This window comes from Prunus persica, chromosome G3 (genome assembly GCF_000346465.2).
Source record: "Prunus persica cultivar Lovell chromosome G3, Prunus_persica_NCBIv2, whole genome shotgun sequence".
NCBI lineage: Eukaryota > Viridiplantae > Streptophyta > Magnoliopsida > Rosales > Rosaceae > Prunus > Prunus persica.
This window is the reverse complement of record NC_034011.1, coordinates 9,328,491-9,349,303: the sequence shown is the minus strand read 5'-3', so window position 1 is coordinate 9,349,303 and position 20,813 is coordinate 9,328,491. Positions and strand designations below refer to the sequence as shown.

Here is a 20,813-nt window from a genome sequence, read left to right as displayed (position 1 = left end):
CATTACAACATATCAATGCATTCCACTTACACAAAATATTGCCCAAATTGACACAAAACATGCATAGCCTAGCTTGTTGGATTCCAATTACACAAAACACAAGCAAAATTTAATAATAGTTACGTCATCTCTTGTGAAATAATTTGAAAAAAATAACATTAGAACCAACATGTTCAACTAAGAATACAAATGTAATTCACACCAGCAATTACAGAACTTCACCCAATATCCTCTCCAAATGCTTACTCCTAATGCCATAAAGCCTAAGTTTAGGATCTTTTACCTACATTTCATAATTTTCCACCCCCACCAAAAATAATCAATTAAGTATATTGAATATTCATAAGGAAATGACACAATATTGATGGCAGAAATGACGCATTGTTGATTCCACAAATGACGCATTATTGATGCCACAAATGCGAATTTTCCACCCTCACAAAAAATACACTAAACCCAATAAAATCAATCCAGCAAGAGTGAACTTACCTCTCAAAGTCAATCAGGAGCTCCGAAGTTAGTCAGCTTGAGAGAATGTGGTGGACATTAGAGAATACTCTTTGGTAGTGGAGACTCCATCTCTACCAAAATCGAGGAACAACTGCTGCTGCGGCGTCTAGCTACAGAAAGAGATATGCTACTTTGCTTTCATCTGGAATCTCGTCTGCTGAATGAAAAAGAGAAGGGGTTTTCACTTGAGCCATAGAATCAAAACAAGGCAATAGCTAGGTAAGAGCCATTAATCGTCATACCGAGGATACCATAAATCGCAAGCCTCCCAAGGAGCTGATGACAATGGAGCGACTATAGGGTTTGGGAGCTTTGGATCTTTCTAATTGTGGGTTTGCATTACATTCAAAAAGAGAGGATTGTGTTCTTGAGTTTTTCACTGAGAAGGAAAAATCTTCAACTGAAGTTGGGTTTCTAACGGGTCAGATTTCAACCCGGTTCTACATGCACCCTCTTTTAAAAACTCACCGTTGGATTTCTTCCGACGGCTCTTACATACCCCTTAAAAACACCCCTTATAACTTTCCACTCACTATAGACGAACTCAATTCTCCTAATCCAATTTGGACTTTATCTCCTAGTATTATTTTATTTTAACTTAGTTTTCTTGTGGGGATGGGGTAGCTAGGTTTTAGGAAGTATTTAAGCTCCTTCTCACAGCAATTTTAGGACTTCTTTTTGGCTCTTGAAAGTGGAGAGCAATTGCTAGGGTTTTGGAGTATTTGCGACTTTCAGGTGTTTTTATTCCTATTCATTCGAATGATATTTTCTTTGATTTTAATTATGAGTATGTGTAACTAATTCAACTGCTAGGACAAGGCCATAAGCCTTAGCATGAATATGTAATTTCATTAATTTGCTTATGAATGGATGCATGTTTGCTTTGAATTACTAATTACTGCGTTTAAAACTATCTGTCTATTTTAATGACTGATCACCATTAGGATATTTAGAAAAGTAATTTGATGCAATTTATGTTGGAACATCACCCTGAAATTGAGGAGGGCTTCTTGTGATTAGTATTTGTAAGTTCAGTTAAGGCAAACATCACGTTCTTAAGGGTTGCAAGGTTTTTCAAAGGGTTTTCACAAAGCTTAATGAGTCTTGCATGTTTATATTTGATCTGAACATCACAGACGGATTGCATGTTAGATATATGTTTTCGCTTGAACATCACAAGGAAAATATGCATTAGGAAAACCTAACCTTCAAAACATATATATGGAAATTCATAAGTAATTGATAAAATTGAATAGGATTGTGACGGTAATGGCTAAGCCCTAGTTTTCTCTAAATTGTTAGTTTTTAAAAAGAAAACGTTTTTCTTCTTTGCTGTTATTATTTCCCAACTTTCAAATTTCTTTTACTGTTAATTTACTCTTTTCAAATTCATAAACTTCAAATCTTTGATAAAATCTATTTTAATTATTATTTAAGAGTTAGTTTAATTACAAATTAGTCAAACAATCTCTGGGAACAACGACCTTGCATGAGCATCTATACTACAATAGCCTTGTATTCTTGCAAGTATTTTATGTGATTTTAACCTTGTTTGCGCAGGTACTAAAAATCCTATCAATTGGATCCACATAATTAAGACTCGTCTAGGATCAGATTAAAGGAAAAAGTAATGAATGTGTCAATCGTGGTAAAGAGGTTTAATTCTTACGTATTTCAGCCAGCACTGTCCAAGTCTATGCCCATAGATATCTGGAGAATGGCAACAGGTTTCAAATGGGCTGTATACCCTTATATTACATCTCTTTTCATTAGGCTTGGCACGTTTAGCTTGATCCAAGCAAACCCTAACCGGTGAAAAGCTAAAGCTAAGGCTTGTATCTTAATTTAGAGATTCATCATAATCTGTATGAACTTCTGCATGGCATTCAGATGGAGGCGGCCCCCCAGGCAAAATTTGATCTTCTAGAGAGAAAAAGGAATATATACATCAACATATGGAATAAGTCTCTAACATAACAATAATAATAATAATAATAAATCTCTCAATAGTAGCAGATAAGTATCATGACATTTGGAGTTTTGTAAAGGAAAATAGAATGTGAATTTGGGGATTACTGCATCATGGACAAATAAGATTATTTTAACCAAAAAAGAAACATACACAGTTCACAAATAATGATCATACCTGCTTCCTCATGACAAACTATGGAATTTGACATAGAGTATATGACACAAGTTTACCATATCCCGAGAATATGATCATGACATATAGTATTGAATTAGAGAAGGATCGAATTGATCACAAATTGACTAGGTTCTCTAAATGAATTCTTTTTAGCTTGGGTAGCCATGACATACTGCTAGGTGTCACTCATGACTTGTGGAAGCTTTGTAAGGACTACTTATAATTAGCCTTCGTCAATAGGGAGAATTGTATGAAGGGATATAATTCACACTTGATTCAGAGTGAATCATTTATACCCACTGCCTCGCTAATTAGAACTTATAAGATCGCACACCGAAAAGAAATTGATTGGAAAATTATGAAGAGAATCAGTGATTTTGTGACTTGGTCAAAGTCAATATGAAAGTCAAAGGTCAAAGTCAAAAGTCAAAGGTCAAATGATTGACCCGAGACTTGACACGGTCAACTAAGGATAACTGGGACCAACACTCGTTAGACAAGTCATTAGAGTAATTAAATTAATTAGATTAATTTAGTTATTCAATTAAAGTTATGAAACTTTAATTAAAGGTCTCATATGACTTGGAAATTCAAAAGGGATTTGACATATGGACTTAGGCACATATGTGATACATTATAGGATTAATGTGTTAGACCAAGATAGCAAAATATGACACACAAAAGGGGGTGTGTGGCTACACTAGGGTTTGGGGGCATTTTTGTTACTCTTGTGATATTTTTGATCCTATAAGTGTGTAGCTATGGAATCCTATCATTCTAGGGTTTTCAAGTTTGTGAAATTGGAAGAGAGAAAACATCAAGGTCTCTCTCCCTAACCCCTTCAATCTATCACATCAAGTAATGGTGCTAGCACAACTCTTCACTTGTTGTCTACTCATTCTCTCATCTCATTCAATCCTTGGTGAAGGGCTTTGGGGTGGTGCATATCTTTGTACCTATTTGGAGAGCTACAAGGTGGAGAATCAACATCAAAGGGAGAGTCAACAACAAAGAGACCACTCCCTCTACTTGAACACCATTCTTGGTTTCGAGATTCGCTCCAAGGGTATGAATATCTTATCTTTCTCTCAAATAGAATTTAGAGAGTCTTTGATGCACACTTTCCTAGACTTATAAAGATCGGGACCAAATGAGACTTGCATGAATCCCTAGTTCATTTAATGCTTTTGCTCTTACTTTGATTTCAAATTAAATATGGCTTGCTAGGTGATTTATACTCTCAAAGTTTGGTTGTAGAGTTTTAGAAATCTCTACACAACATCATTCCCACAATATTCCCTTCAAGGCCCTCTCTACTAATTGCCAACACACATTCTAATACTCTTTCCTTACCACCATTCACCTTTCAGTTTTACAACAATTCCAAAAGCCAAATGTCTAAAATCATAGCTTTGGATGAAAATGAGTTTTGTGAAAATAATTTAAAACCTCAGGGGGTGTTCTTGTAATTTCTAAAACCTCAACAAGTTTTGTGAAAAAACCGAAAATAGGTGTAAGTGTAAATAACTCAAATTTGAACCTTATAGGAACTCTATGTGGTACTAAGTTAGTCATGTATCTTATCATGCAATGTATAAAGTGTAAAATATTGGTAAATCATTATAAATAAATGATTATGGTGCGTTTAATATTCTTCATTAATTACTACATATTTTCTACACTCGCATTGTTTGTCAGCTCGCTATATAATCAACTTAAATCCATTAAACCCATCATGCAATGCATTTCCTTCCAATTTTTTGTGATAAAGTAATAGATAATGACTAAATAAACATCCTCCAAAGTTTCAAGAAAAATTTCCAAGTTTTTCTTATAATTTTCGTGGTTTTTATTCAATTTTTATCGATATTGATAATATCTCGTATTTTTGAATTACTGATATTTCCAAAATCATCAATATTTTAGACCTTGGTAATGACTAAGAATGTCGGCACATTGTTGAATATCATTAAATTCTTGGTTTTGTGTGATTGTTTACTTTGTTCATGTTCTTTTATAAGGTATTTCCAAATGGCTTAAGGATTTAAAAGGTAAAACAATAGCAAAGCAAAGCTGGAATAAATAAATTCATAAGCTCTTATATTTTTAAACTTTTCAACACATTCAACCATCCTAGACCATCGAAATTCCAAAACAAACCAAATTCTATTTCAGTGTAGATGCAATGTAATGGCAAAACAATGCAATGTAATGTCAAAACAATGCACTGCTTGATCAATTATAGTTACTTTTGACAATTTTGTTTTTACTAATACATATTATTTTACAGTACAAATTGTTCAATTAATGATGCTATAGGTAAATAAATCCTCTGGTTTTTTAGTATTTTAACTAAGGATACATAAAGCCAACGGGGTCTAGTTCAGTGAAAGAAGGCCTTGACTTGCAGACTATAAATCTTAAATTCAAACTCTCATGACATCTTGATTGTGTGTGTGAGAGAAACTCTATCCCTCGTAATTTAGAATTTAACTTGTACTAAAACAAAAAAGTATACATAAACAAAGCCAAAATTGTTGTCTACATGCTTCTAATCAAATCAAAGGTTATAGTGAGATAATGCACATTATTAGCTCTCTATTAAGCCTTGCCAATCACAAATATACAGTAATGAAGTATTACAAAGTTCATAAAATACAACTCAGTTTTAGTTCTAAACAATTAATCACAATTGAGTTTCTAACCCATAAAAAAAAAATTGGTTAATTTCAGTTTAGTATCTTGAATTTTTCACTAAATAACATGGTAGCATGGTAATACTGGTTTTCAATTTGTTCACCTATTTTGATATAGTTCATGTGATGGTAGGGTAAAATTCCCTATTGTCTTGAAAACTATTGGTGGTCAACAAGTCAACTTTCTTTGATGTGCGAGGGTGCCATTGTTAACAGCCAAGACCCTAATAGACTTATGAAAAATAAATAACTTGTGCCTCAAGTTACTAACTTTAAACAAGTGATTGTGAATTTGGGTGAGGAATATCTCACAAGTAAGTTCTTTTCTTGCCTCAGACTGGTGAGGACTTCACAATTTCTCATAGTAAAAACTAGTAGTTCTGGCCAAAATGAATATTGAAAATAAATCCAGCTGTTTTAAAGAGAAATTCCTATTACACATTTTAAAACAAAAGGAAACTGCCACGTTTGAAAGGACAACAGAACATTGGGCTTCGATTTCTGCTTGGATTGTTGCCTGTGATTTAGGCTGGACTGGATGTACCTGTGTTGGATTCAAACGTCAGCACCTTCAACTGATGAGGTTAAGCTGGAAATCAATACCAATGTTGAGATTGGCAGAGCTTTAATATATTTTCGTCATGGAGAGGCTTGTTGGATAGGCAGAACTGGGATTTCACTAGTCTTGATTAGATTGGAAGTGGCTGGATTGATAATTTCTGATACAAAACTGCACTTCAGCACCTGTTCTGCTTAATTGTGGATCACTTGCGATCTGTTTTGATGATTCTCATACATCAAGGCATCTCTGTAAATTTGTTGAGGTTTTCATATTATGAAAAACCTGAATTCTGCTTGATTGGCCCATGTTGAACCAAATTTGTAATAAGAGAAATCTCGTTTCCTTTGTGAACTACCTTCCTGGGTTGAATTGAAGTCAGAAGTCTGAGTTCTGCCTATTTTGTTAGATATTGGATGTCTTTTGTAAATCAAAGAGCTTGATTGCTTCAGAGTCTGAAGGCTTTTGAAATCGTATGATCTTGTTTTGAATTGTCCGTATGACTTAAGAGTTTTTGTTGTGATTGAATTTTTTGGCTGTCACCAACCCTGTTCACCTCCTCTCATATTTATAGAGAATCTAAATGAGAGTTTATTCCTTAATATATGGAGGACGGATATGTTGAGAGGATTCCTTGTTCTAGCGCGAAAATGGGATAATGATTAAGTCTGACAACAGAAAACCCCTATCAAAAGTTAGTTTTTAAGATGATCAATTTTGATCTTTTGTCAACCAACTCTCTTATCTCTTGTCTATCTCTCATAAACCCCACTTGCCCTGATGCAAAGCCCTCACGAGCATAGGAAAGAAACTTGACCCTCTTTTCTGGCATTAAATGGGTATGGAGAGTGGTTTTCCGATTAAACCTTCTACCAGCCATGTTGAAATCTTGACTTTAAGCTTTTGTAGAGAGAGAGATCTTCCTAGGAATCTGCTGACTTGATTTATGAAATTGTTATCAACGGTGATGATCAAGTTTTGAGCCTTTTGAGAGATTAGAAGTCGGGCTTAGTTTTAAACCAATTTAGAAATTGATTTGTCCAAATTAAATCACCATAAATGGCAATTAATCTTTAATCTGTAAATTTATTCCTTGCAAATTGGGTACACAAAGGTCCGGGCCTCTAAACCCATCTGGGCTGACTTCTTACTTTAACAAAACAAAGCCCAAACTCCTGTTTTTGACATAGGCCAAAAATAAATTGGGCTGGCGAGTGGAATTTAGGACCCAAACACAATTCAAACACTTTACTTTTCAAAATTGTGATAACGTAGTTTTGTCATCATAAAAGTCCAACCAAGTCAGACCTTAAAAATAAAGGTCCTACTAACTAATGAATATGAAGCCTGATACACTACGGCAAGCATCAACTTATGTCTTTGTGTGCAAAAGTGTGGATCTAATAAAGAGATTCCAAAAATATTTAAAGTAACTTTGGATGAAGAAAGGTCTCTCCTTATGAGAGTGTACATTTGGAAATGTAAACGGATAGAAGGGTGTATTCAGTTGGTTTGGGTGTGCCAACAGAAACTATGATATTTACTTTAGCTTATTTGTAATTGCTGCTGTGAGACAGAATCGAATTGAGTTTTGCAGTCATAGTTGTGTGTTCAGGGCAGACAGACATGTAGTTAAATCTTTCACTCACCAAATTAACCAAAGCAATGATGATAAGTAAAGCCTGTAATTAGCAATGTACCTCCACAAACACGACAAGTAGTTTAACCTCTAATCCAAAACTATTCAAAGTAACATCAACAAAACACCAAGTTAAATGCGAATTAAGGTTCTGGTGTCCAACTCTAAAAATATTAATTAGGGTAACGAAATGGTCTTTTAGCTCAGTCTTAGACTGCATCCCATCCACCATTATGTGCTTGTTCATTCTTCCCAACTGTCAGAAGAGTATCTCGAACTGGCATTTTCTTCCACCAGAGATAGGGCTTCGGTCTCTCCGGGCAGCTTCAACACTGCACACCTGCATCAACAACAGTTGTGACATTAAAAACAAAACATCTAGCAAGTGAAACCAACTGAGAAAAATAGATTCAAATCTGCTGTTCATCTACTCAAAAGTATAAAACTCAACCATGTACAATCAAATATCCTTACCTTGAATTTATATTCAGTATTTCTACATCCTTCCCCACCAGAATATCCTTCAACGAAATAAAGCTCGGAACATGACTAATTGCCTCAGAAGAAGATTTATTGATCTCTCGAAGCTTAAGATAAATGAATGGACTATGGTTTCCTGGGTGATAGTAAAAGAAGGCATTGAGACGAGAATTAAACATCAACAGACCATCATTCTCAAAGTATTTCATGGGTATGTATACGTCATCTGGCCACCTTCCAGAAAAACCAGTACGAATTGATAACTTCTTCATCCAAAGTTTTTGTGGACCAGAATCATTCATTACCCACACATTGATTTCAAAACTCTCAGTTTCACACAGACAAAGACTACCTCCCAAATCTCCCATGCCCACATCACAATCATCCTCCATAAAAGGCAGTGATGGAACCGATTGGAACTCTTCAGTATCCAAGTCAAATGAAATCACACTACAACCTGTCCACCTATCGCAAAACCAATAAAGCATTCCTTTCACACAAGTGGGGAATGATAGCTCAGCGTCTGAAAAGGGAGCAGTGCCAACAGATTTCCATGAACCTGTTCCCAGGGTGTGTATCTCAGCAACCTTGGGATCAGGTGTCCGTTCCTTAAGAATTCTCACCACCTTATATTCGTTAGTCCTCGGACTGAAACCTAATCCACTACCGATTAAAGTCATTGCCTTCTCATGTTTAGGACCATAGGGAAGGTTTATAAATTCGCCGGTTATTGGATTGCACACAGCAGCAGGGTAATTCACGAAAAAATCAGACAGGCAGAGCAAACCGTTACAAGAATTTACCAAGTTGTAGTTGTTGTGATCATATTGCATCATGAAAGCGATACCTTCACCCCAATCCACCTCGTTGTTGTTGTCATCAATATTCGTTATCTTCATGTGAACCTCTCTTTCAGTTTCATGACTAGGCATCACATTGCCATTCCTATGGTAATTGAGTAACTCCTCAGCATGACACAATGGGAATTTATATTTGGAAAGATTCATGTGGACACGAGACCGGTTACAATCATGGTCCTTCAAATCAAAACCAAAGGTATCTTCAGGCTCAACCAAGAAAAGGTTTCTTGACACGCTTCTTCCATCCACGGGCCGGACCAAAGGATAGGCCTCTGCTTGTGCGAAATGCAGCCTAGCAAATGCAGGGTCCGAAATTAGAGAATACCAAGTCTTGCAGACGCTTTTGCACAAGATAATGCTCTTTGTTGGCAGCTTTAATATAACATCTTGAAGGACAGACTTTGGAACATCTGTTATAAAAGGACCCATTTCTGTGTTTCGTATTGGGGTGGCTGAAGCTGTGGATTTTGATGCAATGGCTTCACACCAAGAATTCTCCAATCTCTGCAAAATAAACTTTACTCAATAACTCAAATCTCCAATCTCTGTTACATAGGAGGAGGGGGAGGTGGGTTGTATTTATAACGATCTAACCCTAGAGTGAAAAGAAAATTAAACTTATTCTAGGAAAGAAATCCTAATCCAAAGAGAAAAGGTAATCAAATAAGAAATCCAGAAAGTATAGAAAATTTAGGAAACAAGTTAGAAACGCAGGAATCATCTACTGCTCCAAATTTGCAGGATTTAAAGAAGGAATTAAGTAATTTCCTCTTCCATCTCTCTAATGGGTTTGACAAAGATTTCCTCATCAGATTTTCTTTTCCTCTTCGTGAATAGAAATCAAAAATAAAATAAATAAAGGGTTGTTGTAAAGTATAAAGTAGTGGAGCCCACTTACTATTTGTTTGTAGACTTTGGTGCATGAGTTTATTCACGGGTGAATAGTGAATAGTGAAGATGATTGGATAGAAACATCACGGGTGCTATTTATCATGCCTATAAATAGGCAATCTTCCTGCCTGCAAAGAAAAAAAAGGAAACGAAAAGAAACAAAGAAGACGAAAGAGAGAAGAGAGGAAAGAGAGAAGAGGAAACAAAGAAGAGAAAAAAGAGAAAAGAGGAAAGAGAGAAAAGGAAAGAGAAAAGAGGAAGAGAAGGAAGAAAGAGGGTGAATGAGTGAAGAGAGAGAGAGAGCAGAGAGAAATTCTCCTAGAGAGAATTCAGTGAGCCACACATGTTGTAAACACTAAAGTTGTAGCCATATTATTTTATATAGTGAAAAGTTACTGCTGCTGCTCTCCGAGGACGTAGGCATAGCCGAACCTCGTTAAATGCTGTGTCTCATCTACTTTACGTGCAGCTCAATATTCATACATATTTCAGGTCATTTTATAACACGTTATCAGCACGATAGTCTCTCCTTTTATTTCTGAAATTTTTCAACTCAACACTATGTGGTTACTTCTCTGTCTCCTCTCTGTCATATGTCTACTCTCACTTTACTACTACAACGACATGCAAACTTTCTTTTTTATGTTCTCACAATTTCTATGTTGTTTAATCCATGCTTGTTTAATTTACTTCTTTGTAACGTAATTTGTAATTTCTATATTGTTTAATCAGTCCTGTTATTTTATGGTGGTGTAATTTTTACCCATCGCGTTGTAATACAAATTATTGTAATAAAATGATGGTGTGATCTTAAAACCCATCTATTATATCTTGAATAGTGGCGCAGTTATATTGCCCACACTATATAATATATTATGCACTTCATATATATTAGGTGGAGGTTTTTATCCCCACATTTATTTTGTTTACTGTATGGTGTAGGATTATTACCCATACGACAGTATTTATTTAAAAGGGTGGCGCGGGTTTATCGCCCATGTCTTTACTTTTATTTAAATGTATGGAGCAGAATTAGTGCCCATACAAGCACATTTACTTTCCGCACATTTAATTTTATTTAAGGTATGGTGCGGGATTAACGTCCATACAGCAAGCAATTTAATTTATGAATTTATTTTACCGCACATTTACATTTATTTAAAGTATGGTGCGGGTTTATCGTCCATACCAGTAATTTATTTATCAGCAATTTATTTTATGGATTAATTGTGCTGTATGGTGAGTTTTTACAGTATGCAGATCAAGACCAGAAGTTCTTTGATCCTCATCATACAATTACATCAGGACTTGAAGATCCTTGATGATGATATTAATATGAGAGCTGGCAGTCTCTCCGGTACTGTATTTGTAAACATGTGATTGGACTTAAGGGTCCTTGATCCCTGACATGTAAATAAGGACCTAGAGTTCCTTAATGATGTAACAGTACCGTATTGGTTCATAGTGCCGTACACATGGATGATAACTGTACTGGCAGATGTACTGTACACATGAATAGATACGTATTCATGACTTGATGAATAGTACTATTCACATGAATAGTGACGTATGCATAAATATTAACCATTTTGGGTAAACCGTCACTATATACAAAAAGGAACCTGCAGTTCCTTAAACTCATGGATGAGCAATTAAATGAGATGCCAGAAGTTCCTCAAAATATGGACAATTATGTAAGGGCTTGAAGTCCCGAAATATGTACAGAAAATTGTAAAAATGTCCATACCATGAGAATATGTGGCTTTGGCCTGAAGTTCAAAATTTAACAGTGTTGAGAACCTGAAGTTCCAACAATTAAATGGACAACCCTTGAGGTATTATTGCAAATTGTGGTATGCCACATATTTCTTTGGCATAAGAAGATGATGAATTTAATAAAGTTCGATTTTGTTATAATCGACACCTCAAGGAAGAAATATATTTTGTGAATTCCGGTTGTTAAGAATACACCGCGAAATGGATAATATTAATATAAACCTCAAATAATGAATTGAGGCTCCCCACATACTTTGTTATATCTGGGCCGGAGGCCCATGGATCCAAATATATGAGAGATCCTGAACTTGAAGTTGTGGGTATATAGTAGTTAATGCTCTTCACTACTATATTGCGATATTATCGTGGCTTTTACTCAATTCATATTTCATGTCCATTTGAAAAGGGCAAATAAATTCTGAGTTTGTGTTTAGCTCAGGCCAAAAGTTCCAGGCTACCATGCGATAAAATATGAAATTTGGGAGAGACAATGTGGTTATTTGAACCTATAAGGCACAAGGTTCCAAACCGTCATTTTGAAAAGACGTAAAAACCACAGGTGTAAGTTTAAGAATGTGCGCAATTATTATAATAGGAAAGGAGCATATAACAGATAGATTTTTTCCACCTGCAATGAAGGTGCAGGCCCTGTAAAATCTATAAAATTACATTATGTTCTGGAAGCCTCTGAAGGAAGAGGACGGCGCCTCTTAAGCTTAGCCATGAGCTTCTCGTGGTCTCCCAAAATTCTTTCATTGGAGACCTGCAGCATGTCTAGCCTTCTCAGTGTATCAACAGAGTACGAACTCACCAGTTTCAACAAGACATTATTCTCTCCTTTAAGTTTCTCAACCTCCTGTTGAGACTCATGAAGCATTCTTTGGAGAGACGAATTTTCAGTTGTTAACCTCTCAACCTCGTTTGCTCTAGCACGCAAACGATCAGCCATGTTAGAAACAGAAGCAGCACTCTGAATGCTAAAAGCCATTGAGTCATCAATAGCCTCTTCCTCAGACCTCCCTGTTAACAGCATTTCATCCATTGGAGTAATGAAATTCCTAGCTACTATGACAGCAGTAGCATCATTCATCATCACAGAATCATTAACTGTGAGATGACGATTTTAGGATACAAAGGATGGACGCCAAACTTTGGCGTCACTAGTTGTTGTGGGAGCATCATTTAAATTGAAATAATTTGGGCAGGAAGAAGAGGAAGCCATTTTTAAGAAGGTTTCGAAGAAAGCCTTAGGAAAACTAAAGTTTCAGAAAATGAAGGAAGTTAAGTTGAAACGCAATTGCTCCAATCAAGTTTTGCAAAGGCAATATCTATAGACGAAAATATGGCAATATCTTCAGGATTCCAATATCTTCTTGAATCCCCATATTATCTTTTTCTTTCCCAGAGTCCAAAACTTCACGTGGCCTCTAATAATGCCTGTCGGCACTTTCGGCGTTTTCAAGTATTATTTTCGTCAAAGCCGATCTTGCTTTACGGATTTCACGGAGCTACTTTTTCAAAAGTATCCCGAGAATCTCGCAATTTTCCTATGGTTAATTTGAAATTCACCGGTTCTATCTATTCATTGTATTTGTGTATAAATGTGTTACTAACGAAATTTTCTTTGCAGAAGACATCCAGTTTACTCCATACCTAGTGATGCGATATCTACTTATTTTTCTTATCAGTGAGCACTCAATATGCCCGAGAAGCAAGACTATCTCTGATCATCCATTCAGGAAGCAAGACTATCCCTGATCACGTTTCCACTACATCAGGAAACTGAGAAGGCGATCTTATGCTCTAATCTCCGGAAGTCCTTCTAGACTAGGAGATATGAGAGCTTATTGTCTGCTCCCACCAGCTTCCTTCCTTGATTGCTTACCTTCTCTTGCAATCAATATCACATTATTTTTGCATTTTTTCTCTTTTTATAACTCTCTGTTCATAAGAGATTTTATTTCTTTAGAATGAACATCTGAAGAATGAATCCATGAAGTAATCCTAACTATGAGGGTTATTTTTTTTGACAGAGGCAAAAGAGTTATGATTTTTGCTCTTGCAGGATATAACTAGATCATCAAGCGCTACATTATATTTACTGGGCCGATATGAGCTTGAATGATACTTGAGAAAAGTTTCTCCCACCTAAGGATGTAAGCAATACTTGTGTTATTTTATGCTTATATACCTATTTGATATTTTATCTTGAAAGGTAACCAAATGGGGAGATAAGTCCGTTCCAAAAGAATGGCTTGTATGTATCCATGAATTATTAACGCAAATTTTACAGATTACAAGTTGGATACATTGATAATACACTGCACAGATTAAAGTCCCATAAGAACATAATATGGGTATAGCAGTGATCAATATGATGCACGCCTGTTGCGTAGCAGATGATGTGGATTGAAGTCCCGAAAGGACAATCCTTTGACATGTCAATATTGATATTGTGCACGCCTAATGCGTAGCAAATTGTATGGGTTAAAGTCCCATAAATTAATTGACATGTATGTATTAATCTGTGGCATGCCTGCAGCATGACAGATATATGGGTTCTAAATGTTTCAACTCCCTAAATGGAGATTATCCACGCCCTACTATAAAATAACGCTCCATTGGAGGTTATAATCCACATTCTCACATAATAAAAGCCCCCTGCAGTGGCTTGGGTACCCAAAAGCAAAGAAATGCTTATAATTGATGTATGCGCATGCAAATGAGAATGGTGGGATCATAAATTGATGAATGACAAATTTTGATTTTGGAGTAGCTACTCAAATCATCAATGGGCTGTGTTGATTGGAACCACGTTCAATTATTAAATGTCGACAATATCATTGGCCAAAATGGAATGAGGTAATTCCATTATAGATAAGAATGAACGTGAAGGAACAACCCACAGTACGAACCCCAAAATTTGTTAATACTGAATGTTATACTTGGGTGTTCGGAATAAAAGGGAATATACCTACTTTGCATGACACAATGTTTCTGGCAGAAACAAGGAATGTTGGGTTTTCTCCATATTTATAGATTCAATTGTGCCCCTTTATTGCACATTTACGGAGACCAACATGTTATCCTTAAGGGTTATTAAATGCACAGAGCATACCACCTGAAGTGATTCCCTAAAGATGTATAAATAGCTGGGTTAAAGCTATATAATGTGTCATAAAGTTTAATCCCTTTAAACAAAATCCTTGAAAGGATTGAAATTGCATGAAGCAAGTCCCTGAATGACATGTGCCTGAAGCACAAAATTTGTACTCAATATTAATGTACATAAATTACATCAGTGAGTATATTGATTATAATGTGTTTGCAACACATTAAAGCTTCTCAAGAGTTCAAGAAATATTTGTCTCGACTTAAGGATCGAGCATTATGCCAACGAGATTCTTGCTTATACTAAGAAAGTATTGAAGCATTTTTATGAGGATTATCCGTTGGACACTTTAATGATTTTCCGGAAGTATATTTGACCGGACATCATATTTTCCAGATAGGGCTCAACTCCATCACCATCATTTTGGAATGATGTGAGGTATATTTGATGCTATCTCCGCATAACACCTTGTACGGGCATATTCTTTCAAGGGAACTTACAAATAGCCCAAGTTTTGTTGGAAATGCGGACTTTGAAAATTTCTATGATTTACATAGAGATAGCTCACTGGAAATATATTTACTTACTCAACTACGAGAATTGTTAATGGCTACATCCTCCACTCACTCCGAAAGATTCTCACTCCAAAAGATAGTCATGAAGACATCAGGGGGAGATATTAATCAGGGGGAGCATCCAGAAGTATGCTATACAGATTGTTGTACTCTTCTTTCTTCCTTCCATCAGTTCTCTACCTTACTAGGTTTTCTCCAAGCAATATTTTAATGAGGCAACCAATCTAGGGACATGTGGTCTCCAAGGGGGAGTGTTGTAAAGTATAAAGTAGTGGAGCCCACTTACTATTTGTTTGTAGACTTTGGTGCATGAGTTTATTCACGGGTGAATAGTGAATAGTGAAGATGATTGGATAGAAACATCACGGGTGCCATTTATCATTCCTATAAATAGGCAATCCTCCTGCCTGCAAAGAAAAAAAGGAAACGGAAAGAAACAAAGAAGAGGAAAGAGAGAAGAGAGGAAAGAGAGAAGAGGAAACAAATAAGAGAGAGAAGAGAAAAGAGGAAAGAGAGAAAAGGAAAGAGACAAGAGGAAGAGAAGGAAGAAAGAGGGTGAATGAGTGAAGAGAGAGAGAGAGTAGAGAGAAATTCTCCTAGAGAGAATTCAGTGAGCCACACATGTTGTAAACACTAAAGTTGTAGCCATATTATTTTATATAGTGAAAAGTTACTGCTGCTGCTCTCTGAGGACGTAGGCATAGCCGAACCTCGTTAAATGCTGTGTCTCATCTACTTTACGTGCAGCTCAATATTCATACATATTTCAGGTCATTTTATAACAAGGGTTAGAATCCAAAATCACTACATTGGCACAGAACCCAGAATTGACCGGCCTAATTAAAAACGGATTGAAGAGGAAAAAGAACCCTTTACATGTTTTTCCTATTACTAACAAGTTTCAGAGTAAATCTGGGCCTGGGACATGATATAATATAGGAGTGAAGGAAAAAGAGGGCTCTGCGACGTGAGAGAGAAAGAGAGAGAGAGTCTAGCACCTAAGAGCAAGTCCAACGGGCCAGCCGAGCCCAAGGCGAGGGGAGAAAAAAAAAAAATTTCGTTCCAGCGGCTAGCCCAAGCTTGGGGGGCTTGTGGGACCCACCAACTCGGGTCAGCCCAAAGGCAAGTCGAGCCCGAGCTTCAGCCCGCGGGCGCTAAAAAATTTGAACCAGCGCACGCTGACGTCAGCGCGATGCCAGCTCCAATGGCTAGATGCTACGTGTCGCGCCCCCAGCCCTCCGATCAGCATATCCGAATCCAATCCTACGGCTGGCATTTTTTGGGCAATAAAAATATGAAAAAAAATCAGAAATTTTTTTTTAAAATTCTAAAAAATTCAGATTTTTTTTTCTTTCTATAAATACCTATCAATACCCTTCACTTTCAACACCAATCCTCATACATTTCATTATACTTCTACTATTATTCACTCTTTACTGAACATTTTCCTCTTTTTCACCTTGTATTTTGATTTCATATTTTTATGGCTTTTTCTATTGAAACCGGAGGGGCTTGGAGCACCATGGAAGATGTTTCCTTGTGTGAGGCTTGGCTCCAAATTTGTCATTGTCCCGTGTTCGGCAATGAGATGAAATTTTTTCATATGTGGAAAAAAATTCATGCCGAATTTTGTGAAAAATTTCCGGGGTCTATTCGTATGGAGATGACATTATCCAGTAGGTGGAAAATTCTCAATAAAGAGTTGGGAAAATAGAGAGATGCCCTAGCAAAAGCGATGGACAACTATAGAAGCAGGGAAAATCGTACTAACGAGGTAAGTATTTTATAATTTTTGTTTTATTAAGTTTAATCTCCTAATATATATATTTTGTTAATATTGCTTGCATTTTCAATATTTTGTTCATATTTCTTGCATTTTAAATATTTTGTTCATATTTCTTGCATTATCAATATGTTGTTAATATTTCTTGCATTTTAAATATTTTGTTCATATTTCTTGCATTATCAATATTTTGTTAATATTTCTTGCATTTTAAATATTTTGTTCATATTTCTTGCATTTTCAATATTTTGTTAATATTTCTTGCATTTTCAATATGTTGTTAATATTTCTTGCATTTCCACTTGTTTCTTAATTTTCTTGCACTTCTAATTTATTTGTAAGGTTAATTTGCATTTCCATTATTATTTTTTTTGTTACTTGCATATCCAATGCATTTTAAATATTTATTGCATTTTCATTTTTTTGTTAAATAGATGATTCAAGCACAAATGTGGATTCAGTGCAACCGGGGGTGGCAAAAAAAGTTTCAACCATCATGAATGTTGGGAGGTGGTGAAATATTGCAAACGCTTCATAATTATTCCGACGGGTCCCGCCGTTGTGTTAAACGAGACGCCACTTCGTGATTCAATGACATCGGATACACCTCTCGATTCTCCTATGAGTCAAGACTCACCCATCGAAAAGGAGCCGAGGCCTATTGGTCGAAAGGCCGTGAAGGCAAAGAAAGTGGGTAATTCAAGCAATAATAATTCAAAGTTTTTGGAGGAAATTGCAAGGCAAAACGGCATAAGAATTGAAATGGAGCAGAAACGCCAAGATAACGAGTTGGCCCTTCAAGTTGAGTATGCACGAGAAATGGAGTATTTGGGCAAAAAAGATATGGACGAGATGGATCGGGAAACCATGGCGATGGATACAAGTCATATGTCCCCCTGAAACAAAATAATTTTGGAAGCTAGAACGAAGGGATGTTATGAGAAGAAGACTTTTCCGAGATGATGGGCCTAGCAACACGGATTGGTTAAATGATGGAAACCATTAAATTAGTTAGTATACCTTTTATGTATTTGTATTTTTCATGTTTTCTATTAAAGTTGTTGTAATTCATGTATTTTATTTTAGTAGTAGTAATTCGTAATGACTTGTATTAGATTTCGTTATTTAATAAACAAAGCATTCAATAAATTACCTTTTTATTCAACATATTCCATACTTCAAACAAAACAAAATTAAAATAAAAAAAACTATAAACAAGGCACAATAATAATAACAAACCACAACCAAACCATAATAAATAAAAATACAACACAACCTAACCATAACTAAATAAAACATAACCAAAGCATCTATGCTCCATCATTCATCTTCATTGCCTTTCACCGCCCATAGATGCTCCATCAAGTGAACTTAACGCATTTCATGAATATACGAAGATTGCATCTCTGTATATCGATCTATCATTCGGGTCATCAAATGACCATCCCTCACCAACGGTTCCGGTTGAAACGGTTCTCCACTTGGCCCCATGGGCCTTTCATAAATCCGTGTCAAGGCCGTGTTCATTAGATCCGGTTCGTAGACCTCTAAAGCATCATAATCATACTCAGCCTCCACAATCATATTATGGAGGATGATGCAAGTCATCATAATGCTTCTGAGGATCTCCTCATCAAACATACGGGCCGCACCTCGAATAATCAACCACCGAGCTTGAAGGATGCCAAAACACCTTTCGACATCTTTCCTGTATCCCTCTTGATAGGTAGCAAATAATTTTTGCTTCTGGGATCGGGGATTCGGAATGGATTTGACAAAAGTGGTCTACCTCGGGTAGATGCCGTCAGCTAGATAATACCCCGTCTGGTACACTGTATTGTTGACTTGATAGGTGATATTGGAACATTGGCATCTCAATACATCGTTGAAGACCGGGGATTGACCCAGCACGTTGAGGTCATTTTGGGATCCTGCAACTCCAAAGAAGGCATGTCAAACCCATGTGTCGAAGCCAGCAACGACTTCAAGGATGATACTTTTTTGGCCTTTTCTATTTCCGTAATCACTTTGCCAGGCAGTTGGGCAATTCTTCCATTGCCCGTGCATGCAGTTGATGCTACCAGTCATTCTTGGAAATCCTCGAGCTTCAGCTTTTTGTAGAAGCCGTTGGACGTCCCTGGGAGTAGGTCTAAGCAGGTAGTCCATAGTGTACAGAGTTTCAACTGCTTGACAAAATCTTACCAAAGCCTCCAACGTAGTGGACTTCCCCATCCGGGCAATCTCATCCACCTGATCAGCAGATGCTCCATACGCCAACATTCGTATAATAGCTGTAAGCTTTTGCTCTAGAAGAAGCCCCAAAACCCTAGTAGCATCACACTTTTGAACAAAGTATACATCATAATTGCAAATATCATGCATGACTTTATTGAACAAATGAGGTTGCATTCTAAATCGCCTTCGAAAATCAATATCAGAGTACAAAGAAGTTGGGATAAAATAATCTTCCAAAAGATTCTTACCCCGAAAATGCCTATGTTTGTCCACATTCCGGCGGCGGCCGACTTGTGAACCACGGCGACGACCTTGGTTCTCTTTATCTTGCAAAGACACTGCTATGAGAACTTGTTCATCGACTTGTCTCTGCAACTCATTGATTTCATCTGCTCTACGGTTTCTCTCATTTGTTTCTCACTCTTGCCTCTCCAAGCATCTCCTAAAATCTTCCATTGAGAATGAATGAAGTATGAAATCTAAACTCTGAGAAATGAAAATATAGGTGTGAGAGGTATGAGCTGAGCCTCTGATTTTATAGAAAATTTTGACAAGATAGACATGCCACGTGGCTTGATTTGATTAGATGATTTTCTTATTTGAAATTTGAAATTCATCCGAAATTTGAACCCAAATTTATATGAATTTTGAATTTTGAAATTCATTCGAATTTTGAATTTTGAAATTCATTCGAAATTTGAACCCAAAAATTTATCTGAAATTTGAATTTTAAAATTCATCCGAAATTTGAATCCAAAAATCTTATCCGGAAATTTTATCCGATTATGAATAGTCTTAACACGTAGGAACCCGGAAATCTTATCTGAAAATATTATCCAAATTAATTATTTTCATTAAAAAAGTTGTGAAAAAAACAAAAAAAATGAATAGTAATTGCCCTTAGCCATGACAATGGGTGGAAACACAAAATACTATTTGCAAGGGCAACCACTATTCACGTGAATATTAGCTGCCCTAGCTCCCCCCTTGCCATGGCTAAGGGCAAATGGGTGAAGTTACTAATGTACGCGAGGGTTCAACTTGGGCGGAAAAGAGGGCTCTGCTTACTTGGCATGGGTCATGAAACGGTGAGCATGGGTGAGAGAGGTGATTTTCTATAAACGGTGTCGTTTTGGTTATTTATGAAGGTACCCAACGCCCCCCTTTGTTCTTAATTTCCTTCCCACCATATCCTAAAAACAAAATGTATTAAAAAAAAATAAAGAGGCCAATTTCCTTTCTTCTTTTTTTCCCTGAAGATAGGGAAAATATATTTTTTGGGTTTCCTATTAACACTAAACATAATAAAGATGGATTGATTCTGTTATCATCCCTTTCATTAGGAAATGTACTAAAAAAAAAGTGTTAGATGGAAAAAAATGAAACAAAACTTTCCCATTGTGCCAAGGAGTTGCGTTTCCCATTGTGCCAAGGAATGATTTTAAATTTCTACAGTCGACAATTCCCTTAACAAACAGGTGTCTATGTATTTATATATATAGGAGGACCAAAACCTTACAACATACAAAATACAACAAATTGACAAAGATA

The 20,813-nt window shown here is 36.3% G+C and overlaps 1 protein-coding gene across 1 annotated transcript; it reads right to left on the bottom strand.

Moving 5' to 3' along the window:
* LOC18784143 (F-box/kelch-repeat protein At3g06240) lies at positions 7,586-16,146 on the bottom strand. The gene is made up of 3 exons (XM_007216743.2): positions 16,121-16,146; positions 8,025-9,394; positions 7,586-7,890 (listed from the first exon to the last, which is right to left on the bottom strand). The coding sequence occupies exons 2-3, from the start codon at positions 9,317-9,319 to the stop codon at positions 7,794-7,796; spliced, it is 1,392 nt and encodes a 463-aa protein (XP_007216805.2). The 5' UTR covers positions 9,320-9,394; positions 16,121-16,146; the 3' UTR covers positions 7,586-7,793.